This window comes from Cricetulus griseus, chromosome 4 (genome assembly GCF_003668045.3).
Source record: "Cricetulus griseus strain 17A/GY chromosome 4, alternate assembly CriGri-PICRH-1.0, whole genome shotgun sequence".
In the NCBI taxonomy this organism is placed as follows: Eukaryota; Metazoa; Chordata; class Mammalia; order Rodentia; family Cricetidae; genus Cricetulus; species Cricetulus griseus.
Window position 1 is genome coordinate 207,957,735 of NC_048597.1, and position 21,280 is coordinate 207,979,014.

The 21,280-nt window shown below is 41.5% G+C and overlaps 1 protein-coding gene across 3 annotated transcripts in view; it reads right to left on the bottom strand.

Moving 5' to 3' along the window:
* The window catches only part of Armc8 (armadillo repeat containing 8), an 82,248-nt gene extending 64,699 nt beyond the window's left edge, over positions 1–17,549 (bottom strand). For 2 of the 3 annotated variants that reach the window (XR_004769729.1, XM_027414271.2), the window contains exons 1-2: positions 17,256–17,549; positions 1,318–1,394 (exon numbers count right to left, since the gene is read on the bottom strand). Coding sequence is in view for 1 of the 3 variants with exons in the window: in XM_027414271.2 (XP_027270072.1) it covers positions 1,318–1,394; positions 17,256–17,300 (122 nt within the window). In the remaining 2 variants the exon portion in view is untranslated. The remainder of the gene's footprint in view (positions 1–1,317; positions 1,395–17,255) is intronic. The other variant, XM_027414272.2, reaches the window with a different exon arrangement.
* Positions 17,550–21,280: the final 3,731 nt, after the last annotated feature.

Below are 21,280 nucleotides of genomic sequence, written 5' to 3' on the forward strand. Positions count from 1 at the left end.
TCTTCTTCTTCTTCTTCTTCTTCTTCTTCCTCCTCCTCCTCCTCCTCCTCCTCCTCCTCCTCTCCTCCTCCTCTCCTCCTCTCTCCTCTTCCTCCTCCTCTCTCCTCCTTCTTCTTCTTCTTCTTCTGAGACAGGGTTTCTCTGTGGCTTTTGAGGCTGTCCTGGAAGTAGCTCTTATAGACCAGGCTGGTCTCAAACTCACAGAGATTCTCCTGCCTCTGCCTCCCAAGTACTGGGATTAAAGGCGTGTGCCACCACAGCCCAGCTGAGACAGGGTTTCTTTATGTAGCCCTGGCTGTCTGGGACCTAGCTTTGTAGACTAGGCTGGCCTTCTACTCATATAGATATGCCTGCCTCTGTCTCCCGAGTACTGGAGTACTGGGACTAAAGGTGTGTGCCACCGCTGCCAAGCCACATGTCATTATTTTAAAAAAGAATTATAGTCAAAAGAAGGTCTATAAGCAAAGCATCTCAGCTTACCATGGCTGAGCAAGAATAAAGCCTAAAGTACCATTTGACTGAAAACAGTAAGTGAAGAGGAAAGAGACTCATTTGCTGTGCCAGATGGCTACCCCAAAATCATTGCATCCTCACCCTCGTTTGAGCCTTGTGCCTTACACAGAACTGAGGATGTAGGTCCTGTGCTTCCCAATTCCACGAGCAGCCTTAGACTAGATCTCCTTCCTCAGAACTAATGTGTTAAAGTAAAAGCCACTGAACCTCAAAAGGACAGAAAATTCACTTTCAGTCACTTGAAATCTTACCCCATTTGTTTACCTTTTAATCTAAAAAACAATTGCCTACAATGTGTTGATTAAAAAGTTTCCCTCATTAAAGAAGGATATTCATGTTCTCTGTTATCAAGAAATTAAATTTTCTAAGGACTGCTTTTTAAATGTTGATATTTAGGTTTTTATCACTTGGAAATTCTGATGATAGCTGATGAGTTAACCAAAAATATGAAACAAGACAACAACAACAACAAAAAAATCATACTAACCTATTCTCCCACAGCTTTCCAATTATTAACTATCCATTTTTATCTTGCTTTTGTAGATATTAAAAACAAAAGCATTCTTCCAAAGTAAACATTTTAAAATAGAAAACAAGGGTTCTACAAAAAATGAAGCCAATCATATGAGTTAATAACTATCAACAGATAAACCTTTATAATAAAATATTGTCAAGCGATCATCTCATAAATGAAGCCAAATGGAAGACAAGAAGTTATACCTGCATTTTCATATATTATCTGGCAGATTAAAACATGAAGACAAACAAGACTTTTTGATAGAGTCTTAAATGTATACTACTTACATGACACCTTGGAGAACTTTCTGGGGATCAGGGTCAAATAGCCTGTCAACATAGTGGCGACTGCTAGCTGTTACTTCCTAGAAAGTAGGGGAAAAATGATGACATCTGAAGCCATGCAAATCACAAATTCATAGCATTACCCACAACACCAAATCACTAAACATCTATCTTAAGGAAGAGAACACGGCCTCTTCCAAAACACATGTTATTTGCTCCCTGATATGCTAATGTTAGCAGGGAATTTATTTCTCTCTTAGTTATCAAAATAACTAGAAACTACAGTGTTCAACTCAATTGGTCAGTGACCATTTTTTTTCTTAAGAACACCAATTTAAAGGGGGGGAAGGGAGGGAGTGAATAAAAAGTCCATGACATGAAACACTTTTAAATTCGGTACTGAAACTGACTGGTAGAGGTGTTTGAGAAATCAACCAGGCACATAACTTAGTTCACTGAAAAGTTAGAACTGAAGGGGATACTATGTTTTACAATTAGTCTTTGAAATCACTCTGAGAAAAACCTGTAGGTTACAGGAGACAGAGGACACTCGGCTCCACTAGAAACATAACTAGACACTGAGCCCTTTGTGCTGAGTCCCACAAGCTCTGTCAGCAGGAAAGCTGGATGAATATGCCCTCCATTGACTGCTGGATGCTGCATGTGGGTGAGCACACTGGGAGCCCATGCTTCTAGTATACACTGGAAGAGAACAGCTCCTGGCCAGAGGTACAGGGAAGCCCTCAGACACAGGGAGTGTCACTAATAACAAGCTGACCAAGATAAAGTGTAATGGTGGATGGTGGCAGTACCTCAGAAAGGAAACAATTCAAAGTCAGGGGAATTCATAATTCCAATAGTGCTGTCTAGTCTGGACTGGATGGCATCTGGTACAGCTGGAAAGTTGGTACAGTTGGAGTACACAGAATAAGAGGAGTCACGTAGCAAGTGCCTATAAACCCAGCTCAGAGGCTGAGGCAGAAGAAAGCCAACCTGGGCTACACAGTAAGCTCCTCTCCCAAAAAAAAAGTCATTAGGGAGATACTTACCTCTTATTTGTACTGTGGGATGTGCTCTTTTTATTATGCAATTTCTTATAATATTTATTTTCCCAGGTGTTCTTTCACATTTAATTTTAAATATGTAACATTATTTAAAACAACACACTGAAGAACTAGAAAACAGTACTTTTGTCCCCTGCTCGTTCTTTCTCGTCTGCTGTGCACTGCCATCAGTTACCAATAAGGTGTTGCTGGGAGAAAGAAACGTCTCCAGTTTCCTCAGAGTAGCTAACTGCCACAATGTAGTTCCAGCTTACACTTCTACATCACCAAAATTAGCTCTGGAGAACTACACACTCTTTATTTTACAGATAAAATAATAATCAAAAATCACTGTATATTTCCATACTCCATCTATAAAAAAACCAAACTGCAGAAAATAAAAATCACTATGCCCTCCACAAGCATCAAAGCACCCTCTAGGGGCTGCTTCCTGAAAATAACAGGTAAGGTGCTTCCTGAAAATAACAGGTAAGGTTAGGACTTTTTTTTTTTTTCTTCTCTGTATTGTTTTGGAGCCTGTCGTGGAACTCGTTCGGTAGACCCGGATGGCCTCGAACTCACAGAGATTCTCCGGAGTGCTGGGATTAAAGGTGTGCACCACCAACGCCCGGTGAGGTTAGGATTCTAAAGAGCTGTCTGTCCCACTTAACTGGGTCACTTCTTAGGGTCACCAGTGGGATGTCAGATCATAAGATTAGTTACAAGGCCATAGGCAAATACAAGAATAAGACATGAAACACTGTACCAAGAGCAAACCTTGAACACAAGGCTGGAGAGAGATGGCTCAGTGGTTAAAGCACTCACAGCTCTTGCTGGGGTTCACTTCCCAGCACCCACATGGTGGCTCCTAACCAGCTGCAACTCCAGTTCCAAGAGCCTGGACACCCTCTTCTGACCTCTGTGGGTCCCAGGCACGCATGTGGTGCATAGACATACGTGCAGACAAAACATCCATACACATAAAACAAAAATAAAGAAAGAAAAGAATTCTAAGCTAGGGTAAACTGAACAAATCTGTAAAACAAAGAGAAAAGTTATGTTACATCATTTAATTTAGAATCTCTAACTGAACCTGGAGGCCACCAATTTGACAAGGTCAGCAAGCTTCAAGGATTCTCCTGCCTCCACTTCCCTAAGTGCTAGAATTACAGTGTATGCCATCATGCCCAGCTTTTTACTTAGGTGCAGTTCCCTGCACCCAGGTCCTCACTCTTGACGTGAACACTTTACCACATGAGCCATCTTCCCATCCCCCACCCATCTCCTGGCTTTCTAACAGTGAGCTCTTCTAGACTTCTCAAACTCTGAGCCTCTCCTACACCCTGGGGGCTGACATTGGTTTTACAGCTCACCCCTTTACTCCACAGCTGTGTGTCTTCTGTTGCCTCTCAATATGTTTTAAACCAACAGAAGAAAAAGGTATAGTACATAGACTATGTATCTTAAATGAATTCCTCACACTTTTTAAAGAGTATGACTATCTGGTTGTCTCAGTACCATTTGTAGAAAGATGCTGTTTATTCATTGAATGTCTTGGTGCCCTTATCAAAAATCCTACTTACAGGGCCTGAGGGAAGACCACAAGTTGATTTATTCCTATTCTTGGTTTTCACTAATCTACATAGTCTTATGACAGTACCAGTGTTGATTACCACAACTTTCTAGTAAGTTTTTAAATGATAAAGTTGTGACTGTGCCTCCTCCCCCTTGCCAACTGTGTAATTCTTTATCAAAATGTTGGACTATTCAAAACTTCCTCCATAATAGCAACTTTTTCCTGTTCTGTGCCTGGTTCATTCAACACACCAGGCACTGCAGAGAAGTACACATTAAAGATGAAGAACTCATGTCCATGGTTGACATTTGTGTTTCCTACTAGAAATAAGAAAACAGAAGGATATGTAACACACTGGAAGGGCTGTCTTAGAAAATAGGTTCTGTGCAACAGAATGGATGTGGGAAGACTGTCAATGCCAGGATCACAGCCACAGGACCTGGAAAGCCAAAACATTAACTGACAAGTATGCTTGTCAAGCTGCTGGTCTTGAAAAAGAACAGAGAGGATAGAGAGATGACTGCAGACTGCAAACGATGAAAGGGTAACTGAGGTGTAATGTACCATTCAGTATTTCACACTGCCTTTTGCTGAAAGTTCTGTTACATGCCAAAGAAGATGTCAAGGACTCTGAAGGAAGAGCCTTCTAACAGGCTTCCAGTCTGTAAGAGTTCAGTCATGCACTCGTGCGCGCGAGCACACACACACATATTCTTGTTGAATAGTACTCTAATTTTTTTTTGGGGGGGGGGTGTTTCAAAGCAGGGCTTCTCTGTGGCTTTGGAGGCTGTCCTGGAACTAGCTCTGGAGACCAGGCTGGCCTCGAACTTACAGAGATCCGCCTGCCTCTGCCTCCCGAGTGCTGGGATTAAAGGTGTGCACCACCAACGCCTGGCAATAGTACTCTAAATTTTGTAAAAATGAGCTCCTTTAGCAGAAAATTGTAGATACCAATTTGTAAATTAGGGTTAATACTAAGAAACTAATTACTGAATAAATCCTGTGTATCAAGCAGATACAGAGAGAAGAGGGCAAAGATGAGGGAACAAGTCACAAGTTGGGCACCATTGCAAAAAGTACTATGTGGACACAATTTCCTTTCACCAAGGTTACTATCTGCAAAGTGTTTCCTGAATGGCTTCCAGTGAGCCCCTCCTGCCAACAGCCATTCCCTGTCACAGTCTCTTTTGTGGAGTGAACACTGGACTAACTCTGGTAAACAGATGTAGCAGGCAAGATGGGATACCATTTCAGAAGGTTCTCTTGCTGTATTCTCCTTTCTTTCTTGCAGAAGCTAACTGTGAGTTACCCTACAGTGAGGCCACATGGTTCACAGCTAAGTCCTACCAACAACCACAGGAACCAACTGGGAACTAGGTTCTTCCTAAAAATCAGGCTGCAGATGAAACTGAGGCAGCTGCTGATACTGATGGCAACTTCACATATCTAAAACACACACACACACACACACACACACACACACACGATATTGAGCCTTTGAATTTATCATTTAAATTAGAATGACTTACAGGTAAAAAGAAATTAGCACAGAACACAAACAAATCAAAGAGTAATGGAGACAAGCTGGGCTGTGCAATCACCCGAGTTTTACACTTTAGCAGCAACAAAGGAGAAAGTAAACATGTCCTAGACATCTCAGAAAACTGGTCAGAAATTCTAAACAGGCAAACCAGAACAGGCTCTAAATGTACCTCTTGAACCACCCATGAAAAAGATGAATTCAAGCCATTCTCTCTTAAAAATCAATTTAAAAATAAATAAATAAAACTCTTCAGGGAAGGTCTCAAATGACAGTTTGCTAAAGCCCAGACTTGCCATGAATAAAGGCAACTTAGAAATGAAGTGTTCAACTTGAGTTTAGATCTAAATAACTAAACTATTAGTTTACTGGAGGATGAAAAATGTTTAAAGCTAGTAAGATATCAAAGTTATTCTATTTCATCACTGCTTTGCTCTGTTGTCTTACTTTTAGCTTACTTTTCACTGGGGTTTATAACTGTACGAGCACTGAGTCTCACTGTGACACTTTCCTGCACACTTGATCTAGCCCCTGTCTCTACTATCTTCTCTTAGAGCCACTTCTCCTTTTCCCTTTCTCAATTGTTAACGATTCCCTTTTTACTTTCATGATTTTTTTCTTTGTGAGTCTGCTTTATTTCACTTGACAGAATGATCTCCAGTTGCACCCATCTTCCTGCAAGTAACAGTTTCGTTCTTTATAGCTGAATAAAAAAACAAATTGTATATGTAGATACATATTTTGTACACTGTCTTTACCCATGCTGTCAATGTGTCCCTAGTCTGATCTGTAACTTGGCAGCTGTAAACAGTGCCACGACACAACATGGGTATGCAGGTATCTCTACAGAAAGCCAGCTTTGCCTCCATGGAGTGGTATACTCAGATCATACAGTATTTCTACCAATTCTTTGAGGACCCTCCATACTCATTTCCACAGTAGTTGGACTAATTCACAGTGCGTAAAGGTTTCTTTTTCCTACCTTCATTAATATTTGTGTTTTCTTGGTGACAGCCATTCTGCTTTCTTCCACACTTACCAATATTTGTGGGGTTTTTGTTTTGTTTTGTTTTGTTGCAACCATTCTCCATTCTAAATGGCTTAAAACGGGGCCTTAATGTTTTGATTTGCATCTCCCTGACAATGAACATTTATTTGTTCATATTTTGAACATGTATTTGCTGGTCATTTATCAGTTCCATACACTTGTCCATTCTTTTGTTTACTCTCCTGCTGTTTAGGTTCTTTTTATTTCTACACTTATTTTGTTAAAATAATATTCTTTATTTATGCCATAGAGTAAAAAGAGCAAAAGTTTATTTGAGTCCATAGTTGTCCAAAATTAAATTTTGTGACTGTTTGTTCTATTATAAAATGATTACAGAAAGCTCAGAGTATAACTTAAATGAGATAACATGAAAAAAAAAATCCCCTATTTAAAAAAAAAAAAAAAACGGTAAATGTATCCTACTAAAAAATTCTACTTTCTTGTGTGCATTATGAAAAGACAATGAACAACTACTTGGATAAGTCTACTAAAGCCCTGTAGTTACTCATACTTGTGGTTAAAGCCAAACTTTTCAGACAAGGGCACCAGTCCTCAAGTAACATCAGCTGACTCTCACAACCTACATACTTAGCAAAAAATAAATAATTTTTAAAATGTTACAGTTTATGATTCATTTTCTTATTGAACTGCTAATTCATATGGGTCTTTAGGGATGTAAAAATTTTTAGAAAGATTTCCCTGTAGAATTCTTTTTTATTGGGGGGGGAGGGGTTCGAGACAGGGTTTCTCTGTATTGCTTTGGAGGCTGTCCTGGAACTCACTCTGTAGACCAGGCTGGTCTCTACCTCAGAGATCCACCTGCTTCTACCTCCCAAGTGCTGGGATTAAAGGCGTGAGCCACTAATGCCCGGCGTCCTGTGGAATTCTTAAAGATTTATTTATCTTTATTTTACGTGCATTGGTGTTTTGCCTGCATTGAGGGTGTCAGATTCCCTGGAACTGGAGTTATATACAGCTGTGAACCACATGTAGGTGCTGGGAATTGAACCCAGGTCCCCTGGAAGAGCAGCCAGTGCACTTAAACCCCAGAGCCATCTCTTCACCCACACACACACCTCCCATGGAATTCTAATCCCATAAGATATGAAAGCAAAATTTAATAGCAATTAATTTAAAAAAAAACTGATAGGAACTTCAAATTGTTCATAATGTTTAGCATGCTAGATAAAGTCAAGTTTATAGAAAGATACAAGAAATAAATTAAAAACCAGGCTATCTGAACTCTGAAAAGAATTCAATTTAAATCTACTGCAGCTTGAAATTCATTTCTACCATTAATTTCCCAGGTATTATGCAAGATGCAGGGAAGAGTGAGATAAAACAGGCTCTCCTACCCTCAGTGCAGTTGCAGCACAAGTAAAATACAGTGGGAAAGTTAATATATCCAGTTTTCCCAATAAAATATGACAAGGATAAACTAAAAACTGCTTTTTTTCCAGGTCGAATATTCTCTATTTATCATACACAAGAGAACTTTTTCATAATAGAAAAGCCAGTGCACAGTTAGAGTAGAGGGGATATGAGGAGTGCCTTTAGTTTCTTTCTGTAGTGAGTTTCTAATTTAATAGTATATTTTATGACCCTGATATACACTATTAACAACTGCTTTGGTGCTCATAAGAACCAAAAACATGGGGCTGGAGAGATGGCTTAGTGGTTAAGAGCACTGACTGCTCTTCCAGAGGACCCGGATTTAATTCCCAGCACCCACATGGAAGCTCACACCCGTCTATAGCTCCAGTTCCGGGGGTCCGATAGCCTCACACAGACACACATGAGGGCAAAACACCAATGTACATGAAATAAAAATAAATCATTAAAATTTTTTAAGAAGAATCAAAACACATTTGTACGTCTAAAACCAAACACTGTATCCTTTTAAGTACTGGTCACAAAGAGCCATAAGTCTATTTGATCTTGAATGCTCCTTAAAAAATTATGTATTTACTCTTCAGTGTAGGTGCTAGGAGATGCCCTAGACACAGTGAATAAGCTAAAGAGACCTATGGTGCAAAACAGCATACTGTGGCAATTCAAAGAATTGAGACTATCTCTAACAAGCACCAAAGGGTAAAAGGACTGTGAGTCCTTTTATCACAAAGATAGATACTGCCTGGGTTGGCTGCAGTTATTCACATGCCAACAATGATAAGCTAGCCATCTTCTAAGATACAGCAAATGCCTGTTTCTCGATCCTGACATTAAAGGGCGGGGGGGCTACTTAGACATAAGTAGATATTGCCTTGCGCCATAAAACAGTTTAAGTCATTCAAGGTTGCAATAGTGTAGTGACTTCACGATCCTAGGTATGGTCTTTCATGGCACACCTCATTCATAAGTACTACTGTGCAAAACCTGCCTCCTGATTATAAGGGCCTCGTTTGCTTCCCATTCTCAGAGGCAGTAATAGCCTTGCCATGGAGCTATCCGTGGTGCTTATTTACACTCAGCCCTCTCAACCAACAGACAACATTAAGAACTTTTCCATTATATTTTCTCCCTGGATCTACCAGCCTGTCACCAACATTGTGGCCTGTAACAATTATGAAATACCATGAGCCACTTCTGATCTGTTTCCCATGTTTGCCTGTACTGAGATCCTTAATTATTTTACTTTCTTCTAGCTTGACTCTCCAGTTAGCCTAGCTTTGCATTCCAAGCCCATTACCATCTACAACACAAAGCCCTCACAGTGCCACAGCTTACTTTGGGGGAAGTTCAAAGACAAACTCCGGACAAAAAAGTTAAAATTGCTCAGATTCAAGCCCCAAACATGAAACCATACATGAGTTTTAAACCCTGTTACTTCTACTTACCATTCCAAAATAATTAAAATGACTTTTAATAGCACATTTGGTGTCTGACACTGGGACTAAAGGAGTTAAGTCAGGACCTATATGCTGGCTTCAGAGAACCCAGGAACCCTTGAAACCATGTGATTATTTAGGCACATGCACGATCTCCTGTGAAGAGGGTGGGTAATCCTTGAGAAGCTAAAACCCACCACTGATATTCAGTAAATAAGGCTGTTCTTCAGTTTACAGAAGGGATCAGAAATTATGCTTTGCCATATAATAATCTGCTTACCCAGAAATCAACCTGGCAGATAGCAGTATTTACTTTAAAACAACCATCAAATCAAAAATCAGAATGCAGAGAGAGGATGAAATTCAGTGACAGAGCACATACACACAACCCTGAATTGAGAGCTGGATAGTGGGAGCCAAAATCCAAGAATCAATCTAGCTCTCTGGATAAAACTGAAGACTATACTAAGTTTCTGATTCATCACAGGTTAGATTTACTGAACACTAAGTGTCTGAATTTGAGTGGCTGCAAGATGCCCTGAAACATGAAATAAGCAGCCCTCATATGTCACACATTGCTGCTAAAAAGTAAGAAACTCATATCAACAATCTCCTTTAGGACCACTCCTGACAAACCCTGCAAACCCTGTGGTGTTTTGAAAACTAACTCTGTAAACTTCTAAAACATGATGAACAGATTTCACTTTTGTATTTATTACTCAAACCAAAGGAAGGCAATTTTTCTTTCTTTCTTTTTCTCCTCACCCGCCAGGAAGGCAAATTTATGCTTAGAGGCTAGCTGGGTTTAACTTCACAGAGTTTTATAATTGCTGCAAACTGCCCACACACGGGAGCAGATGATTAAGCAGCAATAGGCAACACCAACAGAATACAACTGTCAAGAACCGAACAGACAAAAATGGAGAGCTATCTAGACTCGGAAAACTCTATATAATGATAAAAGCTGCTAATCAAAGGGCACACTGGTCTCTAAGAAAGACTGTAAAGGAGCAGATTAAAATCAACAACGACCTGAGCTGTCTATACCAGATATGCAAAATTCAAAGACATTTTATTACCATGCCTCCCTCAAAAGTGACCAACCAAACCAAATGAACTCATTTTTGTTTTGTTTTGCTTTTTGAGACAGTTTCTTTGTGTAACCTTGGCTGTCCTGGAATTAGCTCTGTAGACCAGGCTGGTCTCAAACTCACAGAGATCCACCTGCCTCTGCATGCTTGTATTAAACACATGTGCCACCACCACCTGATGCAATCATCTTCACAAGGTCTTTTGCAAATTTTCATTTTGTTAAACCTAATTTATCAACTGTCTCTACAGGTCTAAAATTCTTCACCAAATTCAAGATTCCATGAAATGTTTTTGTTTTGTTCTATTTTTGGTTGTGAGCCTAGCCTTTAACCGCTCAGTCATATCTCCAGCCCTCCTGTTTTATTCTAAAGCATTGGTTTTTGTATGTTGGTTTTGTTTTGTTTTTTGATTTTTTACAATAAAATCTTTGATCTTCTCTGGGTTACCCCCCCCCTCCTTTTTACATTTTATTCAGTCTAGGACCTCAGCCAACAGGATGGTGCCATCCACCTTCAATGTAGACCTTCCTCGGGGTTACTTTTTGTGTAAGGCGTGAGGCTGAGGCCAAAGTTCTTTTTTTGAGAGGGGCACAAGCCCCAAAGTTCATTTTCCACCTATAGCTAATGGAAGAAAAGACAAACTATAAAGTACTTATAAATACCCAGCTGATAAACATATAAATTCAATAATCAAAAAACAAGCAGTCCAATTGGAGGATGAGTTAAAAAAAAAAAAAGACAATTCCTCATATTCCATGAAAAGATTTCAACATTGCTATTCATTAAGGAAATAAACACAAATTAAGTGCACAGTAACACTATCAGTACACAACTATAAGAGACTCTAAAATGAAAACTAACAATGTTGATAAGGACTGAGAAATTGAATCTCTCCTATATTACTAACAGGAATATAAAATGGTAATCTGAAAAGTCTATCAGTTTCTTGATTTCTTGACAAACTAAACACACATTTATCATATGTAAAATAATACTTTTAGTACTTCATTGGTAGGCATTTTTTTCAATCATATTCACATAAAGAATCTGCCAGTGACTGTTCACAGTAGTTATAATAGCCAAAAGCTAGAAACAAAAATGTTCAATAGATGGCTGATTATAAACAAATGCATAGACATCCACTCACAGGATACTATTTGGCAAGAAGAAACAAACTATAGATACATGCAATAATTTGGACCACTCTCAAAAGCATAATGCTGAGTGCCAATAGGTCACATACTGTATGTTTCCATTCATGGAACAATGCAGAAAACTTAGAAAATTACTGAGGGAAAAGAGATAAGTAGTTGCCACCAGAATTAAGGGTGGGATCTGAAGTGTGACTTTAAAGATGTAGGAGGAAGGAAAGGAAATCCTCATGGTGATGGATACTTTTGTATCTTAACAGCAGTGGTTATAAAATGATACAAAAATATCCACATACCTATAATGATTTCCTGGTTCTGTAATTATGTAAAATGTAATCAACAGGGTAGCCAGAGTTAGATATACATATGATTGCTCTGCAACTTCCAGTGAACCTATTTATTTCAAACCTATTTATTTATTTATTTCAAAAATAAAAATAAGTACAAAACAATTTAGCGCCGGGAGGTGGTGGCCCACACCCTTAATCCCAGCACTAAAGAGGCAAAGGCAGGTGGATCTCTGAGTTCAAGGTCAATTTAGTCTACAAAGTGAGTTCCAGGACAGCCAGGGCTACTCCAAGAAACCCTGTCTCAAGAAAACAATTTAATCTAAGCAAAAGAGGAGAGGCTACCTTTAATGCCCTCTCCTGATAATGAGATTGATGACTGACTTATATGCCACCCTATAGCCCTCATCCAGCAGCTGGTGGAAGTAGAAGCAGACACCCACAACTAATCACTGAACTGAACTGGAATCCAGATGCAGAGAAGGATGAGTGAAGAGCAAAGGGGTCCACACCAGGCTGGTGAAACCCACAGAAACAGCTGACCTGAACATCGGGGAACTCTTGCTCCCCAGACTGATAGCTGGGATACCAGCATGGGACTGATCCAGACCCCAGGAACATGGGTTTCAGTGAGGAAACCTCGGAAATTTATGGGACCTCCGTAGTAGTTCAGTACTTATCCCTAGCACAGGTGTGGACTTTGGGAGCCCATTCCACATAGAGCAATACTCCCTGAGCCAAGACACACGGGTGGTGGGCCTAGGCCCTATCCCAAAGTATACGATAGACTCTGATGACACCCTATGGAAGGCCTCACCATCCAGGGGGAGCAGAAAGGATATGTGAGAGGTAGGGTTGGGGGTGGGGTGATAGGGGAGGACGGGAAGGAAAAGGGAACTGGGATTGACATGTAAAACAATCTTGTTTCTAATTCAAATAAAAAAAATCTGCAAAAAAAAGAAAAAGAAAAAGAAAACAATTTAAACATCTGGAAAACATGGGAAATATGCTGAAGGGGTGAGGTTAAACTGGAATAGCCATGGTACAGTACAAAGAGCGCAAAATCTGTCCACTTCCTCCAACAGTTCACCTTGTATTTAGAGAAAAAAAAGCTCTAATAATGGAATTAAGAAAAAAGGCCAAGCACTTATCTCTGTATTACTCTTTAAAAAATTACTGCAAAAATAATTATTAAGGGATCTATTGCCTGCTATGCTTCTGTCATCTTTTCCTAGTTGGTTCTAATTCATTCTTGAACTCTCAGCTCAGTGTCTCCAGGAAAACTTGCATGATTCCGTGTTATTATTGCACTAAATCTCCAAAGGACACAGACAGGTTATGTGCAGCTCACCACTGCTTTGCCTAACTTAATGCCACACTAGGCAAATGTCAGAAGCTCAAAACACATTTCATGAAACAATCCACACAGTACTTTTGGAGGCTGAAGCAAAACAATGCTGTTGTTGTTTTAAGGGGTGTGTGTGTGTGTGTGTGTTGCTTGCATGTATGTCTGTGTACTGTGCATGCCTGGTTGTTCACAGGTCAGAAGAAAGTGTCAGGTCCCTTGGAATTGGAGCTATGTGCTGGCATGTGGTGCTGGGAATCAAATCTGTGTCCTCTACAAGGACAGGTGCTCTGAACGACTGAGCCACCTCTCTAGCCCTAACACAAGGACCATGAATTCAAGGCCTGTCTAAGCTTTCCGATGAGATTGTGTCTCAAAATAAGTAAGAAAAAAGCAAACAACAACAACAACAAATGTATACAAAGCTTCAATTACATACATGAGTAGATAGTGTTACTGGAATTTGGAAGAATTAATGATCAACTTCAACCTAAGAAATCTACCTATATGGATTTAAATATCTTCCTATGGAAGATAAACAATGTGGAAGCTCAAAAGTACATATGAGCACCAACCCTTCCAAAGTCAAAGTCCGCTGAACAATTCAAACTGAGGAGTGGTCCTCAGTGTTTTTTACGAAATCCATGCAGAAATGGACTTGAACTGAGGCAGGATGCAGCAGGGCACATCTATAGTTCAGCTACCCAGGAGGCTGAGGCAGGAGGATCGACTGAGCGTGGAAGATCAAGACCAGCAATATTGGAGAACAGCCCTCTCAAAAAATAACCAAATGCTGGGTGGTGATGCTACATGCCTTTAATCCCAGCACTCGGGAGGGTTCGGATCTCTGTGAGTTTAAGACCAGCCTGGTCTACAAGAGCTAGTTCCAGGACAGCCTCCAAAGCCATAGAGAAACCCTGTCTCCAAAAACAAAACAAAACAAAAAACACACAAAGACTGGCAGAATAACACCATGGAGCATGGTAACCTGAAATTGATCCCATGTGCCCACATGATGTAAGAGAGAACCAACTCCCTCAAGTTGTCTCTGATTTCCATATACACTCAGTGGCACACATGCACTCCACATACATACAGATACAGACACACAATAAATAAATATAATTAAAGACACTGTGATAGTGAATACACAAAGAACACTGTCCTGAATGAGGTTCACATTCAGAAAGATGTGAACAACACTAACCAGAACAGAAGTTTGAGGAAAAGAAGAGACAAAGATGACTCAGGGAAGTTTAACAGAATGATAAGTAAAAGACAGTATCAAACTGGCAAGTCATGACTAAGTCTTCTCAGAGAAAAGAACATGCTTTGTTGGATGTTCTGGATGACATTCACACAAAGATTGGAGACTAGATGTAGGCAGAAAGTCAAGATGATAATGTAGATGTGAGGATTGAGTAGTTCAGGTTAAGCAAGCAACTGTGGTCTCTCAGGAAGAAGGTATAATGGACTACAGATGGAAATAATTTAAAACAATTTGATTTCCCATTCAGCAACTTACAGTTATCACACTGCAGAGTCATCAGGACTATGAGCTCCTTTGGAGCACTTCTGATAACCTTGCATTTGCTAAAGTACACACACAACACAGGGCTTTGTACATCAAAGGCATATAGTAAGTAGCTTATTGAAGAGATTCACCCAAGTGTGTGTGTGTGTGTGTGTGTGTGTGTGCGCGCGCGCGTGTGTGCATGCACTCACCGGATCACAGGTCAGAGGTCAACATCGGTTATCTTTGTCTGCTTCTACCTTACTTTTTGAGACAGGGTCTCTCACTAAACCTGAAGCTCCCAGTTCTGACTATAGCAACTAGCTAGAAAGCCTCTAGGATCTGCCTCCCAGTACTGACATTACAGACATGTACTGACATTGTAGACATGCACTGACATTGCAGACATGCACTGACATTGCAGTGACATTACAAACATGCACTGACATATGGGGCTTTTTATGTAGGTACTGAGGATCCTAACTCAAGTCCTCATGCTTGTGAAGCAAGGAATTTACCCACTGAGCCACTTCCTTAATCACAATAACTTCTAATTAATAATTAATATTAAAATGGTGCTTGAGTTAGCTGTTTGAAAGGCAAAGTCTTTCCTTTAACCTGTAAGATCATTAAGCTCAAGACATTTTAAAGTGTTTCTCCAAAGCTCTGCCCTAAGACCAACGAATTGGAAAACTAGACCTTTGAGTTAGTTTATGCTCCCAAATGAGACTAGAGCTAAAGCAAATTCTAACTCAAAAATGGAAAATATTCTTCAAGAAGTTTTTTTGAGTGAAATAAACAGAACATAATCATTTACAAAGAAAGTGAGACAAATGAGGTTTTTGATTATCTACACTATTCAAGTTGATAATGTACAGAAAGAAAACAGGTGGAGCTAGGACTGTATTCTGGAACAGCACCTTACCAAGGGTGCTCAAAGGGTTGGGTTCAGTGTGTGTGTGTGTGTGTGTGTGTGTGTGTGTTGGGGGGGGGAGGGCAACCAAAAGTTTTTCAGATGAACTAAAGGGTATCTGAAATCAGGATGACATAATCAAAAGAGAACTGAACCATTAGGATACATCTTTCTTGTCTTTTAACTCAATTAGGGAGATCACTGGTCTGTTCTCCCACAAAACATTCATGGACATCGTAAGTGGACTAACAGGCTAATGTGCTCAATAGCTGGGTGAACAGCATTTCTCTAGTTGCAGTTTAAGTAAGCAGTTGAGTAAAATGGATCCAGGGATAGATCTGTTGATCACCTCCCAAAATTACATTTTGCACTGTATTGTAACTGTAGGTAGCAGCCTATTGAATGGCTCTAACCCTGGAGTGATGTACTAGGTGCCTTTGAACACGTGAGTGTGTTTGTGTAAGAGGTCAGAGCCGAGAAAAGGAACCGGTTGGAGTTGCAAGACTGTAGGAATCATAGCAAGTCATTTAGAATCCAACTACCATCTCAGTAAGTTTCAACAAGTCTCAAGGATGATCAATCGCTCTTTGCCTGCATACTTCTTTATTTCCAACAACAACAAATGAATCATTCATTGGTAAACTCTACTTGGCGTGCAACAGCTAAAACCTGTCGTGAAACCCTCCAAAGTTATCCCCCTGCAACTTTCATTCTTGTTCATTTCATCGATGCTCCTGTTCTTTTCTTTTAAGGACAATATCGTGGAAGGTGAACGTCTTCTTGTTGGTTTGTTGCTGTTGTTGTTTCTTTTTAACGTAAGAAGAAAAGAAATGGTATGACTTCTTGGCGTATCAAGACGTTCCCTTCTTGAATGGGGGAATGGGGAAATTTAATCTTGTTTTTTTTTTTTAATTACCCCTTTTGGTTCCTCCTTCTAAAATGTTTTGTTCTCCCTAAGGAAAAAAATGAACACCGGGCAATAGCAACATAGTTTCTCTAGTGTCCGAGCCGCGACCTCAGGAGCAGAACAGAGCAAAGCGGTTTAAATAACCACACACAATATAGCAAGAGTAGCAGCTTGAATTATATATATATATATATATATATATATATATATTATATATATCCATTGCCGAGAAACAAGCGGCTCTGGCAGGTGCCTGGGTGTAGGGACGTGACAGAAGACACACAGCCCTAGCCTGGCAGCTCTGTGCTGTGGCAGCGGAAGAGCTCACACCTCTTCTACCCACAGCCCGGGAGAGTGGAGTGGTCGCTCGGTCCCAGGCCTGCCCTGAACCTCAGCAGGCAGCGAGCTCGGTCTGGAGAGGCAACCGCGCAGAGAGGGAGGCAGGGGAAACGCTCGGCCAAGCCCAAGCCGCGCCCATGGGCCGGCTGCCTAGAGCCCGACCTCCCCGCCGGCCCGACGCCGCCCCGGGAGTCCGCACCGGTGGGAGCTCGCGAGTGTGAGACGCCTCCGGCTCGGCCCGGGCCGCGTGTGTCCCACCTACGGCCACCGCAGGGGGTGGTGCTCGGGAAGCTCACCGCGCCGGGCTCACAGAGTTGGCGGAGCCCGGGCTGCTGGGCGCCGAGCGGGTGGGTCACTCACCGAGAGGACACTCATGCGGATTGGGGTCTCCAACAGGCACGCCATCTTGAGCCTTCCCACCCGGCTGCTGCCGGCGCCGGCGCGCGGCCGGCACTTTCGACAGCCACCTATGGGGCCAGCAGCCGGATCCTCTGTGGAAAGCCAGACGAGCTACGCGGAACCGACCGGGCTCCGGGCGTCGCTTGAGCACCGAAGGACCGGGCGGAAGGGAGAAGAATGGGTAACCGCGCCGAACCCGGCTTACGAATCGTCCTCTCAGAAACAGCAGCTACTCTCGCTGGGGTCAGAGGAGGGCGCGGCCAGAGGCCTCCGCATGCGCAAAGGCCCGCCTGCCCCACCTTCCGCCTGCTGGGGGCGGAGCCTCACTCGGGCTCTGGGTACTGGTAAATTTCGGTTTGCGGGTTCTGTTTCCTAATCGCTAGTAGGTGGAGTTACCGACGTAGTTTGAAGTTCACTTTCACATTCGTTATCTCACTCTGCACCAAACTCCGAGCCTCAGTACTGTCCCCATCTTGGGGCTGGAGAAACTGGTCTCGAAACCGGGTCTCGTGCCGCTAGTGAGAACGGTGGTTTCACGCTTCAACGCTCAAGCGTGACCTGCGTTAACGTCGTGTGCCCGACCCACGCGTGGATTCTGGTTTAGTGTTCGGAATGAGCGAGCACTCCAGTGCCAAGACGCCTGGGTTTAATCCTTGCTACTTTAGTTAGCGCCTTTATCTTGGACAGGTTCCTTAGCCTCCTTTTATTTCAGTTCTCCCGACTGTAAAATAAGGGCTGATGAGAATAAATGAGGCAATAAACCAAACAACAAGCCCGGCATGTGGAAAGCCTTGTGCTCTCTATGTGTTAGCATTTTTCCAGCCTCTGAGTCATATGGGGGAGGGGTGGCGGGGAGGGGGACAATTGGTCAACTATCTGAGTATCGCGTACTAAAACACGCTGATAGGTGAAGCCATCTCTAATTAGGTTGTTACTGTTCCTCGGGATAAAGCAAGAGGCTTCCCAGTGCTCTTAGAGCAAAAGCCTATCTTTCTCCTCATTTCCACCTGTACTTTCTAAATTCATTGTATCATTTATCACCCCTGCTTATAGGTCTGTTACAAAATGTTGCACTTCTGGAAGACTGGAAGTTTAATAGAACCTGCTGTAACAGTATATTCTCTCCTAAATTCTGTAGCTTGCATCCTAACTACACAATGTTTGCCAGTGTTCGGCCGGGTGTTATTATTCATCCAATAACGTTGTTTAAAGCCAGTTTCCACATCTTTGAATTTTTTAGCTTTTCCCTAAATCGTAGTCTGTGAAATCAAGTTTTTTGTGTTCCTTTTTATTCTAGGATACATTACCATTCATAAATACAAATATTAAATGTCTATCTACCTAGCTCCTAAAATCATGTCCTAGTATGCCTGCTACAACCAGGCAGATTGTAACTGCACATAGTCTCTATAGCTATGTGAGCTACACTTCACTCTTTAACTCAGGCAATACATTTTCCAGGAACCCCTTCCTCCAAGTATGAGTTAGGTGACTTTCCTCACCCTATTATCTTTTCTTAAAAATAATTTTACAAATATATATAGAGAGTGTGTGTGTGTGTGTGTGTGTGTGTGGTGTGTGTACCTGTGCTAGCCAGAGAACAGCTTGGGAAGCTGGTTCTCTCCCCTTTCATTCAAGGCTCCAAGGATCCAAGTCCGATCATCGGGTTTAGTAGTATGAGGTTTTACTTGAAGCATCTCCCCAGCCTGCATCAGCCTCCTTTAACATCCGACATCAATGGTTTCTTTCCTGTAACATAATAGCTATAACAATATATTCTCCCTATGTATTCAACACTATATTATCTCTAACAATATATTCTACATTGTTATTACATATAGTTATATTTAACATTGTTGTATATAATAGAATATATTGTTAGAGATATTGTTATGTATATTGATTATAGGAGTTTGGGAGGAGTAACTTTTTATACTATTCACTCCAAAAATTTTGTCTTCTTGGTCTTTTATCTTGATGCCTACCATAGGCATGTGTTAAATGTTTATTGAATACACATTTTTGGCTTTGCTTCATCTTGGACAAGATAGGAGTACAGGCAGGTTATTTTGGAAGTACTTCCAGAGGACAGAATTGGTGACTCAAAAAGGGAAAAGAAAAACAAAGCCAATATAAGAGTCTACTATTGAGATCATTGTTTATTCCTCAAGCCTCAGAGAAAATACATAGAATGCCTATGGATTATCCATTTTTCAGGTTGGAACAAGTGTCCATCACTGTATTAGTTGAGAATTTTCCCTTTCTGCCTTCTGGACACACACTCCCCCCCCCCCCCCGTAACACCGTGTGTGTGTGTGTGACTGTGTGTGTGTGTGTGTGTGTGTGTGTGTGTGTGTGTGTGTGTGTAATCCTCAGCAGCCTAGCTGGGATAATATTTTGCAACCTGGCATACCACAATGCCCAGAGAGCATCATTCCAGAACTTCTGCAAGCAAGAATGACACTTCTCCCTATGTCTAAATAATAGTAATTGTCTAAGGGTTTCTGTTGCTGTGACAAAGCACCATGACCAAACTAACTTGAGGAGGAGTGGGTTTGTTTGACTGACGCTTCCACATCACAGTTCATCATCAAGGGAAGTCAGGGCAGGAACTCCACCAGGACCGGAACCTGGCAGCAGGAGATGATGCAGAGGCCATCGAACAGGCACTGTTTGCTGGCTTGCTTCCCAGGGCTTGCTCAGCCTGCTTTATTATAGAATACAAGTGCCCAGGGATGGTACCACCCAAAATGAGCTGAGCCCTCCCCTGTCAATCACTAATTAAGAAAATGCCCTCACAGCTAGATCTTATGGAGGCATTTTCTCAGTTGAGGCTCCCTCCTCTCAGGTAACTCTAGTTTGTGTATCAAGTTGACCTAAGCCCAACGGGCACAACTGTCCCCTTGTCAACTCGACACAGAAGCACATCGCTATGAAGCCACGCCTTTCCTTTCTTACTCATCTTCAAGATCTCACATTAAAAATGTTTTTAATTATTAAAAATTCTACAGGTTTTTTTCTTCTTCTTTTTTTTTTTTTTTTTTTTTTGAGACAGGGTTTCTCTGTGGCTTTGGAGACTGTCCTGGAACTAGCTCTTGTAGACCAGGCTGGTCTCGAACTCACAGAGATCCGCCTGCTTCTGCCTCCCTAGTGCTGGGATTAAAGGCGTGCGCCACCAACACCCAGCAAAAATTCTACAGTCTTTACAAATTCAAACACATTAAAATTGCAGTATCATTAAAATATCTGATTGCTCTAAAAATCCAAAATCTCTTTCTTTAAAAGTTCAAAGTGTGCTCCTGTAAAAAAATCAAATAAAATAATTAAATTAAATAATCTCTTCAAGAGGGAAGAACCAGGGCACAGTCACAATCTGAGCAAAGCAAAACCAAACTCCAACAGTGTAAATAACTCAGTGTCCAATTATCTGGGATTCATTCTCTCAATCTTCTGGGCTCCTCCAAGTAGCTTGAGTCAATTCTCTAATTCTGCCCTCTGCAGCACACTCAACTTGTCTTCCTAGACTCTGGCTGGCTCCACTTCACTGCTGCTGCTGTTCCTGGTTGTTATGCTGAGGTCTTCTGTTGCAGCTGGGCTGCACTTTCACCAGAAGTCTCTCCTAGGCTCTCCTCACAATGCCAAGCCTCACCTTCTTTGCATAACCCCTTCAGTCTTAGTCCTTCAACTGTCACTGAGGCTAAATCTTCACCAATGGCCTCTGCTTGGCAGTGTCAGGCCTTAGCCGCTCTGCATGACCCCTTCATGCCTTCAAAATCAGTACTACCTGGGTGACACTTACACTACCAAGTTCAGCTGCCAACACAAGGCAAAACCTCAGCTGCTTCTGGAATGCAGATTCTGTGTGCTGACCCTGAGCAAACACGTCCCAGAAGATTTCATCTCAACTCTGCTGGTCTCTTCTTAATCACCACTAATTCCTTAGCTCCAGCTAACCAGCATCAATTATTCCAGTAATGCAAAGGTTG